Source organism: Manis pentadactyla, chromosome X (assembly GCF_030020395.1).
Source record: "Manis pentadactyla isolate mManPen7 chromosome X, mManPen7.hap1, whole genome shotgun sequence".
Taxonomy (NCBI): domain Eukaryota; kingdom Metazoa; phylum Chordata; class Mammalia; order Pholidota; family Manidae; genus Manis; species Manis pentadactyla.
Window position 1 is genome coordinate 92,679,217 of NC_080038.1, and position 13,612 is coordinate 92,692,828.

The window sequence follows — 13,612 nt, forward strand, 5'->3', positions numbered from 1 at the left end:
CTTTTGGCACAACGTTGTACAGAGAATCTCTAGAACTTATTCATCTTGTATAACTGAAACTTTACAGCCGTTGAACAGCACCTCCCTATTTCCCCCAGCAACCACCATTCTGCTCTTTGTTTCTATGCGTTTGACATTTTAGATGCCTCACATTAATGGAATCATGCAGTATTTTTTGTTCTGTGACTGCTTATTTTACTAAACATGAAGTCCTGAAGGTTCATCAATGCTGTCACAAATGTCAAGGTTTACTTTTTATGGTTGAATAATATGCCATTGTATGTATATACCACATTTTCTTATAAGTTCGTCCTTTGGTGGACGTTTAGATTGTTTCCATATCTTGACTATTGTGAATAACGCTGCAGTAACATGGGAGTACAGATATCTCTTTAAGAGTCTGATTTCAGTTTGTTTGGTTATACACCTAGAAGTGGAATAGCTGGATCAAATGGATCAAATGAATCTCTATGCTGTTTTTCATAGCAGTACACCATTTTATATTCCTACCAACAGTGTACAAGGGTTCCAGTTTCTCCACATCCTCAGCAACACTTACTTTTTGTTTATTTGATAATAGCCATCTTAACATATGTGAGGTGATACCTCATTGTGGCTTTGATTTGAATTTTCCTGATAATCAGGAATGTTGAACATATTTTCATATATCTATTGGCCATTTGTATATCTTTTTTGGAGAAATGTCTATTCAAGTTTTTCAAGTTATGGAATTGCCCATTTTTTAATCAGGTTATGGAATATTTAAGTTTTATAAGCATTAGAACATAATATGGAATAAAAGCATCTTAGGACAAGTTGTATTTTGTAGTCATTATGAAAGCGGGAAATTTTTAATATATGAAGCATTCAGTACTATCTGGATATATTTCATATGTCATTGCATTTTCTTCATATTTCTCTGTTCATCTAAGTCTGTGGTTGTGATCACTAAGGAATGCTTTTAAAGACAAGAAAGCCAAAGACGGTTGTAGCCACTGGTCAATATCTACTGATCATGGCGGTCACTATTGTTTCTGAAATCCTGACTAGTTAAAGAGTTATTTTAAGCTAGCTTTGTGCTAGTGATTCTCAGAACAGCAGTGCCTCCTCCAGGAATTCTTACCATTTCTTGAACCCAGGATAAAGCCAAATTATACAAGAATTATGTGCATGATTCATAAAACAAAACTGAACTCTGGTATTTAAGACATCTAATTTAATTTTAAACAACTTGTCCATTTGCAAAGGGGAGAGGTTGAAATTATTTTGATGAAAAAAATGTAAAAATATGAAATCATACAAAATGAATGTTATTAATGGCTGGGTTAGTCAGAAGTCTGTCGTCAGTTTGCAGAATAATTTTAATATACACTTCTTACTACAGCATTTTTCATCCTTTATGTACTTGGTTAACTAGTCTCACACAGTGAGGTTTAAGGCTTATCAAGAGATTAGGACAGTTTCCTTGACTACTTCCTTGACTGTATTAAAATTTCTGAGTGATTCTGGAACCAATTTCAGTATGATTCAGATAAGTTTTTTTTTTTTTTAATTGGCAAAGAGAATGGCTCTTGTACTGTCATTACTTTACATAGAGTTGCCTTAAGCTGGGAGTGGCTTGAACATTAGAAAAAATTAAAATGCTAATTATTGCATAGGAAAGACACTGTGTTCTTAGATTCTTTGAGGAACATTTGTGATAATTTTAAAAGAAATATGTTAAAAGTCATTTTTCTTCCAGTGGTAGCAATAACTCTATTGTGTTGAATAAAGCTGGTAAACTGCTTGTCATTTCTCATAAGATCATGATTTTCAAGTGCAGTTGTTATCTAGTCTGCTCAGACTCTGCTTCAGATGCTGCATTAGATTGGTCATACCTGTAAAGCTTAGAACTGTTAGGTGTTTAGTTATTCAGGTAGTTTATCTGCTCTGTCATTTTTATAGTAAATTCATGTAATTTTCCTGTGTTTTGTACCATTAAAACAAAGGGGCCCTTAATAGACTTGTAATATTTTTCTGTATTCGATAAGATGTTTCAAAAGTTTCCAGATGCTAACATCTATGAATGAATAACTTAGCAAAAGTGTCCTGTGGTCGTGTGTTGCTTTTCCTCTAAAGAAAATCAATAACTCATTTGTGATCTCCTTAACAAAGACCAGATAAATTAAAATGAAAAATAATATTTATTGCCTCAAGATGAAGTTGTATTTTTGAGTCATAAAGAAACAGCATGAGTCGGGCCATATGGATCCAGTGATGAAGTTTAGAAGCATGTCTGGGGGCAAAAATTTATCACTCTACTTGACTGAAAAAAAAAATGTTGGCTTTACTTTTCAAGTATTTTGTTTCATGGTTCCATTACAACCCTGTTTTTATATTAGAAGAGGTAAACTGCCAACGCATGAATACAATGAGAGCTGTAGAATTTCTGTATAGGAGGGGTTTAGGGATTTGATGTTAAGCTTCATTTTCATAGCAGAAGGTCTCATTGAATTAACTGCAGTGTTCAGGGTAGCTTATTTTGGGGAGGGCTGATGGAGGTTCGGTGGGGGGTGTGGACTAAAGCTACTTCTTGGCATTGTTCACAGTTCACTGTTTCAGGCCATTTTAGCTGGAACTAGAGAGAGTTACCTTCTGAATATACGACAAAATTCATCTTTTGCTCTAAGAAAGCAACTAAACTAACTAAAGTACTAAAAAATGGTAAGGGAAATGAAGCTAACCTCAGAAGACCCATGTCTCTGAGGTTTGTTAATTATGTGTATGCAAATGGGTGCTGCTGTTGTGCAACTTGTAAATGGCTCCTATCTGTTCTTCAAAGCAGTCTCAGCAGGAATTTTTATATGGCAACCTGTTTAGCAGTTAAAGTTAGCTTAGGTACTTTAAAGCAGTTCAGTGAATTAAGGACATGGCTGAATTTTAGCATATTTTAGGATAAATGCATGTCTGCCTCTTTCCTCAATTAGTCCAAATTAGGGAGATTTTACTATATGTTTAATTCCAGTGCTACTGTAGGTGCCTGGTAAAAGAGTAATTAATGTTGCACATTAGTAAGAAGCAGCAATTGATTTTTGGTTCTATTTGGCTTATCTTTTCTGCTTAAGTGCTGATATTTAATTTGTAGGGAAACCTCTAAACAGGTCTATATTTTTATGTTTATTCTCTTCCGTGAACTAATGAAATAAACACATTTATTGATTTTGGCATGAGCTTTATTAATGTAGTTAACATGCCTTACTAATGTTATTCTGTGTATTTGGATTAGTACCATTATTGCTTATGAATCAATATTTTTGTTTCAGTTAAAACGAATTCAGAAACTGCAGAAGAAAACACACTGCCTTCAAAGAAGAAAGTGAAAGAATTGAGAGTTTTGGATCCTAAAATAGCCCAGAATCTGTGTATGTCATATTTTCTGAGTAGGGGGTGGTGGTGGTGGTGGTGGTGGTGGTGGTGGTGGTGGCCGTGGTGAGAAGTTTTTCAATGTATTTAAACAAAGTTGTAGCTTCTTGGAACAGGTATATTTATATCTGCGAGAAACAAAATTCTGTGTAAAGATAATTTCAGTTGCCTTTCTGTCGTTCAGCCAGAATAGAGACCCCAGTAGTTTAACCTTGGTCATTCAGATGAAATTTAAGAATAATAAAGGTTTGGAAAGTACTGATAATTAAGCATTATTAGAGGACATAGTGAGACCTAAGGCAGAGTTGCAAAGACTGTTATTTTTTTTCCCTTTGGCCTAGGCCTGTGAGTGATTGTTTTGGAGTATTCAGTGGTCACATTAGGCAAATCTTTTTTCTTAAATATTCCTTTATATTTGAAATAATATGATGTGAGCTAGTTAAATTGATAACCATTGCGCTTTAAAACTGGTTAGTGACCCTTAAAGCCTTTAACAAACCAGTCGACCATTAAGTAGACTTTTGCTAAAGTTGTGGGACAGTTAAACTCATCTTCATTTAAGTAGGCCTTAGTTTTACTTTGACATATTCTCCCCTCTGTATTGAATTTCAGCATTTTTTTCTTTTTGTCACCACACTAGACTGTGTTCATATTCTGAGGATACTAAAACGCTACACATGAGAAATTTCAACACATCAAGTATTTCTAATTATGCAAAGAAATACCATGGGGGTTTATTTTGTTAAAGAATGTGCTGTAGGGAATCAGATTAAAATAAACAGCTCATCATTCTCATGTCAGTAGGAATGTTCCTGTCAGAAAAACCTTCTCCTAATGGCTGTTGTGACGTGTACACTGCTTACCTGATAGTACATTTTCTTTGTAAAGTAGATGTTCAGTATGTTTTTGGAAAACACAGTATGATCTTAATTGTTAGTTGATATCTGTCAACATTACTTTTTTAGATTATGGAGATCTCATTTGGTGTTTACGGTAACCATTTGTCTGGAGAGTGAGGACTTTTTTTGTTGTTTAGGAAGTTATTTATACCTTTTAATTAAAAAAATCTTGGGACTATATTCATGTTCTGGTGATGAGCACACAAATGTGTTTTAAAAAATATGTCTAGTGGAGGTTAAAGTGGAATGTTGTGTTGAAAATACTTTCTGAGAAAGTGTAAGCTTTTTAGGTGTGGTTTATTATCTAATGTGACATAATTATGTATCCCTTGAAGAAAAAGTTGACAAGGGAAATCATGGTTCAACATATAAAGCATCTAATAGTACACCACTTAAATGTCAGGAATGCAAAGAATATTGATGATTCAGATACTTTAATTTTTTCTTATGTGGGAGAACTGCAAAGTAGGTTGATATGATTTTTTTTTGTAATTGGTTACTTTATTGTTATTTCTGCAAGTACTGGGTAGGATGCATCTGATGCTCTACACACTAAATTCTCCATTGAATTAAAAGGTCAACTTGAAATGAAATCTCTAACTTTTCATGGGCCATTTTGTATCAGCTCAGTCTGAAATACACATGCAGGTAGTCATCAATGATACTAGTAGGAGTTTTATTTTGTGCATAAATATGCACAAGCTGTAAACATTAGAGACTTAGAGATAACAGGCCATTTTGTCTAGGTGAGTAGTGTAGTCCATCTAATTGAAACTACTTTTGTTTGTTCATAACTCTAAATTTATATCAGTGACAGAAATTTCATATTGAGAGTCTGTGAATGGGAATCAGGTATTTATTAGGACTTAAAATTTTTGAAGCTGTTATATTTTTAATAAAATCAATTTTTGTTTTAGCTATCTTCCTAGGATCATATCGTATGTCATATGAAGATATAAAGAACATTGTTCTGGAGGTTAACGAAGAAATGTTGAGTGAGGCCTTAATTCAGGTAACATGCATATTTTCCTTTTAAAAGTCATTTTCATAGGTGTTTCTGTATTGCTATCTTAATGGACTTATGAAAAAATGTTCTATATTCAGATAATAGAATCAGGAGTATCCAGTTGTGTTGCTACAGGACTCAACATAGAAGATCTAGGTTCTAGGTATGTTTCCATTTATTAGATATATGTCCTTTTAAATATAAGTTTATGCATATGTAGATAGATCATTCTCTGGCACTTACAGTGCATAAAGTTGCATGTATTTCTTTGCCAAAATGACTGTTAAGTAGATACTATTATTACTGTATAATGCACGTAAGAGCAGAGAGGCCAAGAGGTTAGTTTGCTTTAGATCAACGGGTAAATGGGAAATTTGTCCTTTGTCGGGGACTTAACATGTGCTGGAGATTGTGGCAAACACTTTGCGTATATTATCTCATTGAATCCTACAACAATTATGTGAGATAAGTACTGCCATCCTCATTTTACAGATAAGGAAACTGAGGTTTAGAGAGATTTCCCAATGTCATGTAGCTGATAAGTGGCAGAGTAGCAGAGCTGAGATTCAGAACAAGGTCTATCATGACTTTAAAGCCATTGTTCTTTCTGATCTATTCTGCCTCCTATGGGAAAACTATTTCAGCTTGCTAAACCTCTGTCTCCTCATCTGAGAATAGAGGATCACTATGAGGGTTAAGCCAAATAAAGTACTTTATAGAGTAATACACTCTACAGATCTAACATATTATTAGAATTCTTGGTATGTCTGGCCCTTTCTGGTTTAGTTTCTGGAAGAACTACACAGATTTTTCACAGAAGGGCATAGTCATTGTAATTTTGTTATTGTTTGGTTTTGAGCCATTTAGTTTGCTTTGATTTTAAGAAGACCGAGTAGTTAATGCTGTACTAATTTTGCCATATCCCCCACAAACTATCCCTAAATCTCAGAGAACCGGTGTTCATCACTTGAGCATTAACACTGTGTCCATGTGGAAGTTCCTCCTTTTGTAGGCTTGGATTACTGTTTACTTCATGTATATGTTTCAAATATAGATATGTTTATTTTCTATAGGACTGAGGTTTAAGGAGTTTGTATAGGGTCTTCGTTATGACAGATTGTATTAATCTCAACAAGAGTTACACTTTGATAAGAAATCCCTTTGTGGAAAAGGAAAAAAAAAACAAGGTTTTCTCCATGCAACTGGCTAGTCCATAATTCTCTGAGCTGAAATGGAGAGCTGATCACATTTGTCCTGCCTAAATCGCATGATTCTTTGTACAGTAGTCAGAATGAGTATACCGTGGAGCCTAAACGTGATATAGTTCTCCCTCTTTTTTTTTCCAATTGGACAACTTAAAGTATAATAAGGCAAACCTCTGACTCCTGTTCAATAGTTGAAGCTTTCTAGTGTTTTCTGTATAATCACATTGTAGTAAAATAGAACTATATTGTGAAGAGTTAATCAATGTAGCCATTTATTTTACCCTTTAAAACTGTGTAGCTTTTCCTTCACATGCCTTGGTAAATAAAAAGGAATGTAGATATGCAGAATACTACTATTTGCCAGTCACATTAAAAACATTTGTTATTTTTTAAGTCATGTTTTCTACTCTTTAGGGAATGAAAGAAACAAAGAAAGATTCCCGCTTATTAATATCCCTCTAATATGCAACAAGCTTTTAAAGTGCACATATAGAAGTCTTATTGTGGATTTATTTCTTTTTCTGTTTCTCTTTATTTTATAGCATAACAATACATATCTGTTTTTCTCTTTAAATTGCCTAAGCCTGGTCCAGTTGGGAGGAATGAATTGCTTATAATTTGAAGATGGCAAAAAATTATGTCTAAATTCTTGAATTCATTGGTTTAATCTTATCCTGTGCAATCAAAATAACTGCTTGTGAAATCACATTATTATGCTAAACCTTAGATTGCCATCTGGGAAGGTGAGTGAAGGAGAATCGCAAATAATAGATACAGCTGGGCTACTTTTTGTGCATGTTATACCCAGTGCTTCATGCATTTTCTGTTTGTTGTGGATGCATTGACCGGGGCCTGTCTCATTTCTTCCTCTTTTCTAGACCTCTGTGCCCTTTTCTAAGGCTTTATCTCTCTTTTTCACAAATCTGTGTATGTTATCTCCTGCATCCCCCCTACAATTTTTGCCTTCTTTTTGTTGAAAGCATACCTCTAAGAACATTTTTTTCAAGCCAGCTTACTTTCCTTCTCAGTGCTAGCTACTCTGAAGTTTCCTCTCATTTCTTACTGTGCCTTAATCAAAACTGATTTTCTTAGTTCTGCTTGTAGGAGAAAACAATTTAACATGTAATTTAATAGTCTGCATGATTGGAATTATGCTGCTTGGGTATGAGACACAAATGGTGAATAACTCACCTGAGTTATTAAAGTTAGCATTTATTTATCCAGACAAATCAAACATCTGAGTATCTCCTCAGATGGTCTTCAGTTGAAACAGGTTCTGGGTTGGTAAAGAGTAAGGTCCTGGGTTGAAACAATTATTTGATTTTCTGGCACCCAGAGAATACTGCTTCTCTCAGGCAAGAGAAAAGACTAGAATCCAGTGCCTTTTTCTCCCTCCCATCCCAGAAACGCTTGCTGCAGTGATGCAAGAGTAACATCAATTTGCCATTCAGATGAGCTGTTCACCATGTAAGTCTAATTATCATGTAGCATATCGATAATGCATAGAATTCAATATGTATCATCAGATTAACTTTGTTGTAAATTCTGTTGGATTACAGTGCTAAAGTCCATGCATAATCATAGTTTGTTGCTCATTTGAGATGGTTGTTTCCGCATAATAACAAAAACAGCAAAAAAACAATTAAGGGCATATTGCTTCCCAAATACTTGAATTAAAACCAGTATTACCTCTACTAGTTTGGGTCAATAAGCTCTTCCCTGCCAGACAACTAATAGATTTAATTACTTGATAAATGTTTTACTGAAACCAACAAACCCACAAATAGATTTAAAAAAACAAAACAAAAAACCTTTGATTTAATCAGCAGGATCAAGCCCAAATTTAAGGTTATTAATAAAAATACTAATGTCTCCTTTATTTCAAATTTAAGCTAGAAACTGAATTCACTATGTAGAAGAAGGTGAAATGTCCTAAAATACAGGGATACATAGAAACATTGAAAAAGTACACCATATCTTGAGATTGTTGAAGAGCTTTTAATATCCCTATGAGTTAGTTCCAAATAATGCATACTAAATTTAGGTGATTTGCAGAGTCATTATTTCAGCTTGGAAAATATGCTTCAGTATAATTTAATTTGATCTATTAAGAGAAAAGAATCTAAGATCAGTTAAGTGTTTTTAGGATATCAGTGGTAAATAAAATACTGTAGAAAAATTAAGTATTTGTAGACACACATGTAAAACACTGACAAAGAAATGAAGCTAGCAGTTTAAAAAAAGTGATTAAGGTATTAAGGGAAAAATAAAACTGTTCATTTTTAGAACATTAGTGCATTAGAGTGATTGTCAAATGCTGAGGAGATTCATGTTGGTAGGGAGACTGTGGTCATATTCACAAAGCATATGCAGAAAAAAGATTGACATAGAAGGCAATACATAGAAGGAAATCATAGAATAATTTCCAAAGATGTGTATAAAGCAGGGATTGATAACCAGGAGTTAAAGCATACTTTGGGGACTTATGGGGGGAATTCAGGGGCTTATGAACTTAGATGAAAAATACTACATCTTTATTTTCTTTAACTTCTCACTAATATTTAGCATTTCATTTGATTAACAATGTACGCAACAGACCAAAGTAGTATTAACAATACCTCTAAGTTTGTCATTAATAGAAATAATATTTTCATGTCATATCAATTTGTGGCATATACCTTGAAATATTGTTTATAGTCATTATTATTTCAAAATTACACTAGTTATTAAAGCTGCCACTAGATATTATTTCTTTGATTTCCTGAAAAATACATCTATTATTATTTCAGAATTAATTTTTGTAAATATGTTGATAACTTTCAGTATAATAGGTTTCCTTTGTATTCCTATGTATTTTACTTTATTCTGAGAAGGGATCCATAAGCTGGTGTTCATGGCACAAACAAAAGGTTCATGGCACAAACAAAAGGGTAGAAACTGGTACAAAACTTTCCCAGTCAAAATGGCAGACATAAATCATTCTCAGCTTGAGTCCCCCTAGCAACTATCCATAGATGACACCATTGTGAAAACGTCAGACCCAGGGTTGAGGCTAAAGCACACTTCTAGATCACAGAGACCAGGAAGGACCACATTAGAGGGATAAGAGGAGCGGCTATATTTTGACCACATTACCCCTTTCTAGATAGGCACAATGCCTCGCTGAGAGAACCACCACCTGGGCCTATGGTTTTTCCAGTGGGAAAATAGAACCCTTGTAGACATCCAACTCCCCCAGCATTGTGGGAGCTTCTGAGAAGGCCCACTTGGGATTCACCTCATAGAGATTACTGGGGGAAACTGTGGTAGTTGATTATGGAGGAATCACATAGAGGTGGAGAAGGTAGGTGGAGCTTATAGCAAGCAGTCCTCAGATCTTGGCAGACAATGTTCCTAATGTGTTACCTAACCTTATTGTTGTAATCATTTCACAATATATACATAAAATATATATATATGAAAAAGATATTCTATACCTTAAACTTACACAATGTTATATGTCTCAATAAAACTGGAAAAAATTAAAAAAGATGAAAGTTTCCCAGTTAAATGACTTAGATGTTTCCCTTAAAAATATTCTAAGATAGAAATATGATCAGTGTTTGCCAGGCATTAGTGGGGAGGGAAGGATGAATAGTAAGATCACAGAGGCAGTGAAACAGTTCTGTATGATATTGTAGTGGTGGATACATGTCATACATTTGTCATAACACATAGAAGGCGCAAAACAGAGTGAACCCTAATGTAAACTCTGGGCAATATTGATGTGTCCATGTAGATTCATTGATTGTTACAAATGTACCACTCTAATGGGGAATGTTGATAGCAAGGAAGGCTATGCATGTACAAGGAAGGGCAGGAGATATATGGGAATTCTCTGTAATTTCTGCTCACTTTTGCTGTGAACCTAAAACTACTCTAAAAAATAAAATGTATTTTAAAAAGAAACTAGTACAGACATGCCCAGAAAGGAAGCTGTAGGCTAGGCTGGGCTGTAGTTAAGATTGTTTTCCTGGAAGAAGTATAACTTGAACTGAACTTTGAACCACATTAGGATTCAGTTAGAGAGGGCTAGGAAAAGGGAGGTGGACAATGGCTTGAGGCATATAAATAAAAATATCCTTATTCTGGTACAATTCAGAAGTCTGGTGCCATTCAGAAGAATGGCAATGGGAAAGAGTATGTAAAAGATTAGTTGGAGTCATATTGTAGAGGCATAAGGATCATGAATTAGTGACCCATAATGTTTTCTTTGGCCTTTGTAATGCTTCAATGGTGGAATTTCAATGTCACATATACCTTCTATTTTGGCATATCCCTTCCCCCTGCCCTACTGCATTTTACACACTGATTTATTCCTAGCTCCTGTAAGAGACTTTTTGATCTCTTGTAGACAACTTGAATGGCAAGCTGTTAAGCTTGGATAGGGTCAGATATGTGTTTAGGAAGATTTCTGTAACTGCTGCATGCCAAATGCCTTGGTGAAAAGAGATTACAGATAGGGAGATAACTGCAATTTTAATTTAAGGTACAATGAAGTCCTAAAAAACAGTGGGGATAGAGAAACAAGGGAAGGTGGACAAATAAGAAGAAAAAAAATAGTTCTGTAAAAAAAATCTTGATGAGACAAAGGTTGCACTACTAGCAAAAAGAGGCAAATCAGGCAGGAGAGAAAATATTTCCTGGGGAGAGGAGAAAAAAAATTTCAGATACATTGCATTAGAATATGTATTGGAAATTAGAATAGAGATTAGGACAGAAAATAAAGATTTTTTTGGAGTCATTTGCAAAGAAGTGATTGATAGAGTATGAGGAACAAAGAAATTCTGAGGTTGATAGTTGGGAAAAAAAGTGACAAATTGCAGGTTAAGGACTACAGCTGTGGAGAGCACACAGGCTGAGCGGATGGATGGTGTTCGAGAAATCAGAACAATGGGAGCCAGCAAATCTTGGACTGCCACAAAAAGCCAACACAGGAGAGTTTTAAGGAGTGAGGAGTAAGAGAATGAGATCAAGGGAAAAGATAGCTTATTTGATATCCTGAATTGCAGTGACTTACTTAAAGTGGTTGTTATTTTCTTGTAGTTTTTAAAACAATCTTCATTACACACCAGACATCTGAAATCCTGAAGGAAATGTTCTGTTTATTGTCTTTTGGTTCATTCCCTTATTTTTAAGGCACAGATGCATTTCTTCTGGGCATGCTTCCCCTCCACGTCCTTTGTTTTCTCTGACCTTTCCTCCCTCCCTTCTTCTCCTTCCCTCCATCCCTCTTTCTAGTCCCTCCTTCCTCCTTACCTTCTACCCTCCCTTCCTGCCTCCATCCTTTCCTTCATTATTTTCTTTTTATATAAAATATTTTTAAAAATAAAGAGTCCTAATCTCTCTTAATTAAATACCCCCTCAGTGAAATGCATATAGCCCTAGGGTACCTTCTTCATACCTGGAAACTTAGAGACATATGTCCATCCATGTCTTACTGTGAAACATGCATGGGAATATTCCAGCTTACATTTTCCCCCCAGATAATTTCCACTTATTCTGGCTGTATTACTTTTTGAAATCTGTTCATGTATCCACCACTATACCCGATATATAGGGTCTGTAGGTGTACACATGATTACGTTTTTAAAAAATGTTATTTTACATCTCTAAATAGGTTGTATGATTTGTATTACTTATTATTGGGTCCTGATAAAATAATTAGAATGAAGCAAAGGACATCTAATCCATTCCCCTGATTCCAGGCAATGCTACTCCTAAGTCATCAAAGATAGATGGGTATTTATCGATTCTGCAAGGAAAAAAGATTCTTCAACTTCCTTCAATTAACCAGTTCTAGAGCATAATTATTCTTATAGTCAGGAAGTTCATGCATGTGTAATAGTACAGCTCGTTTTTGTCTCCTCAATCCATCTTTGTAATCATTGATCTATTTACGTGGCTATCGACCATCTGTATTTTATGCAGGCTTGTGAGTCTGCATGTGTTTGTGTGCTTTACAAGGGTTGATGACTTTAGAAGACTACCAGTATATCAATTAAGGCTATAATGGCATTAGTATTGCAGAATTTGAAAACATTTTTCTCTTAAATAACAACTTCTCTTACCATGTTCATTTTCATAATTCTTTAGGGAAAATGAAACATTAGCAATAATAGCAGCATTCATAAAACATTTCTTTCCCATTTCTCTTCATGGTAGAATAAATAATTACTTTATGGCATGCTATTGAAATCTAAAACTACTTTTATCCATGACCTGGTGTTCTTTTTCATCTTTTGCTTCTTACTGGTTAGTCGAGTGATTTTTTTCTTCCCTTTCTTCATCAGAGTTTTCTTTGACCCTGTTTGCTACTTTCAGTCTGTTTTTAAAATCACACCTATTCCAAGCAAACGTAATGACTGCTTAGTTCCATCTGCTGCTCTTTGCCTATTGTTAATTAATATCAGTATGTCATTTGTCATTGTCCCTGGTTGTGGGGTTGTCCACAAGTGATACTAGACTATTTCGAAAAGAAAGAAAAGGTAGCTCTTTAAACAATTAATTTTCGTTGTACTAATTAATTAAATTGTAAAAAAAATAAAAATTTAGCCTGTTTACACATTGAGCAAAATACAGGTCTTATTAATAGTTGAGCAATACGTGGCCTCAGTGATCATATTTTCTGCTGCCTTGTAGACTTTAAGCCATGATAGATCTTCATTAAGATTCTGGTTCTTCCATATTAGAAATCCACTGGGTCTCTTGAAGTGAGGTGATGTTTGAGGTACACCAAGAATTCTCTTGAAATTACAGAACTTGGAAAGCGCCCTCTCTTTACTCAGACTTCCAGAACCCTGAACTAGAAAATGAGAAGCATGGTTATACCAAAACCCCTACTCTAACGTGTACTTATGAGGCTACCTGTGGACACAAGGCAAAAGTTCCTTAGCTAGAGACACATGGGAAGCAGAAAGTCCATGCTCCAGTGCTTTCAATTAAACTGACAAAGATGGAGAACAATTACACTGTTTTGTTTTGTTTTTTTGTACTAGGTTCCTACTCCATTTTGTGTTACGTAAATTGCTTTGAAACTGGAGACTGTTAGGTTAGTCATA

The 13,612-nt window shown here is 34.8% G+C and overlaps 1 protein-coding gene across 6 annotated transcripts in view; it reads left to right on the forward strand.

Moving 5' to 3' along the window:
- The window catches only part of DIAPH2 (diaphanous related formin 2), a 953,825-nt gene that overhangs the window by 448,050 nt on the left and 492,163 nt on the right, over positions 1-13,612 (forward strand). For all 6 annotated transcript variants that reach the window (XM_036919628.2, XM_057495928.1, XM_036919627.2 and 3 more), the window contains 2 exons: positions 3,303-3,401; positions 5,219-5,313. In XM_036919628.2, the coding sequence (XP_036775523.2) occupies positions 3,303-3,401; positions 5,219-5,313 (194 nt within the window). The remainder of the gene's footprint in view (positions 1-3,302; positions 3,402-5,218; positions 5,314-13,612) is intronic.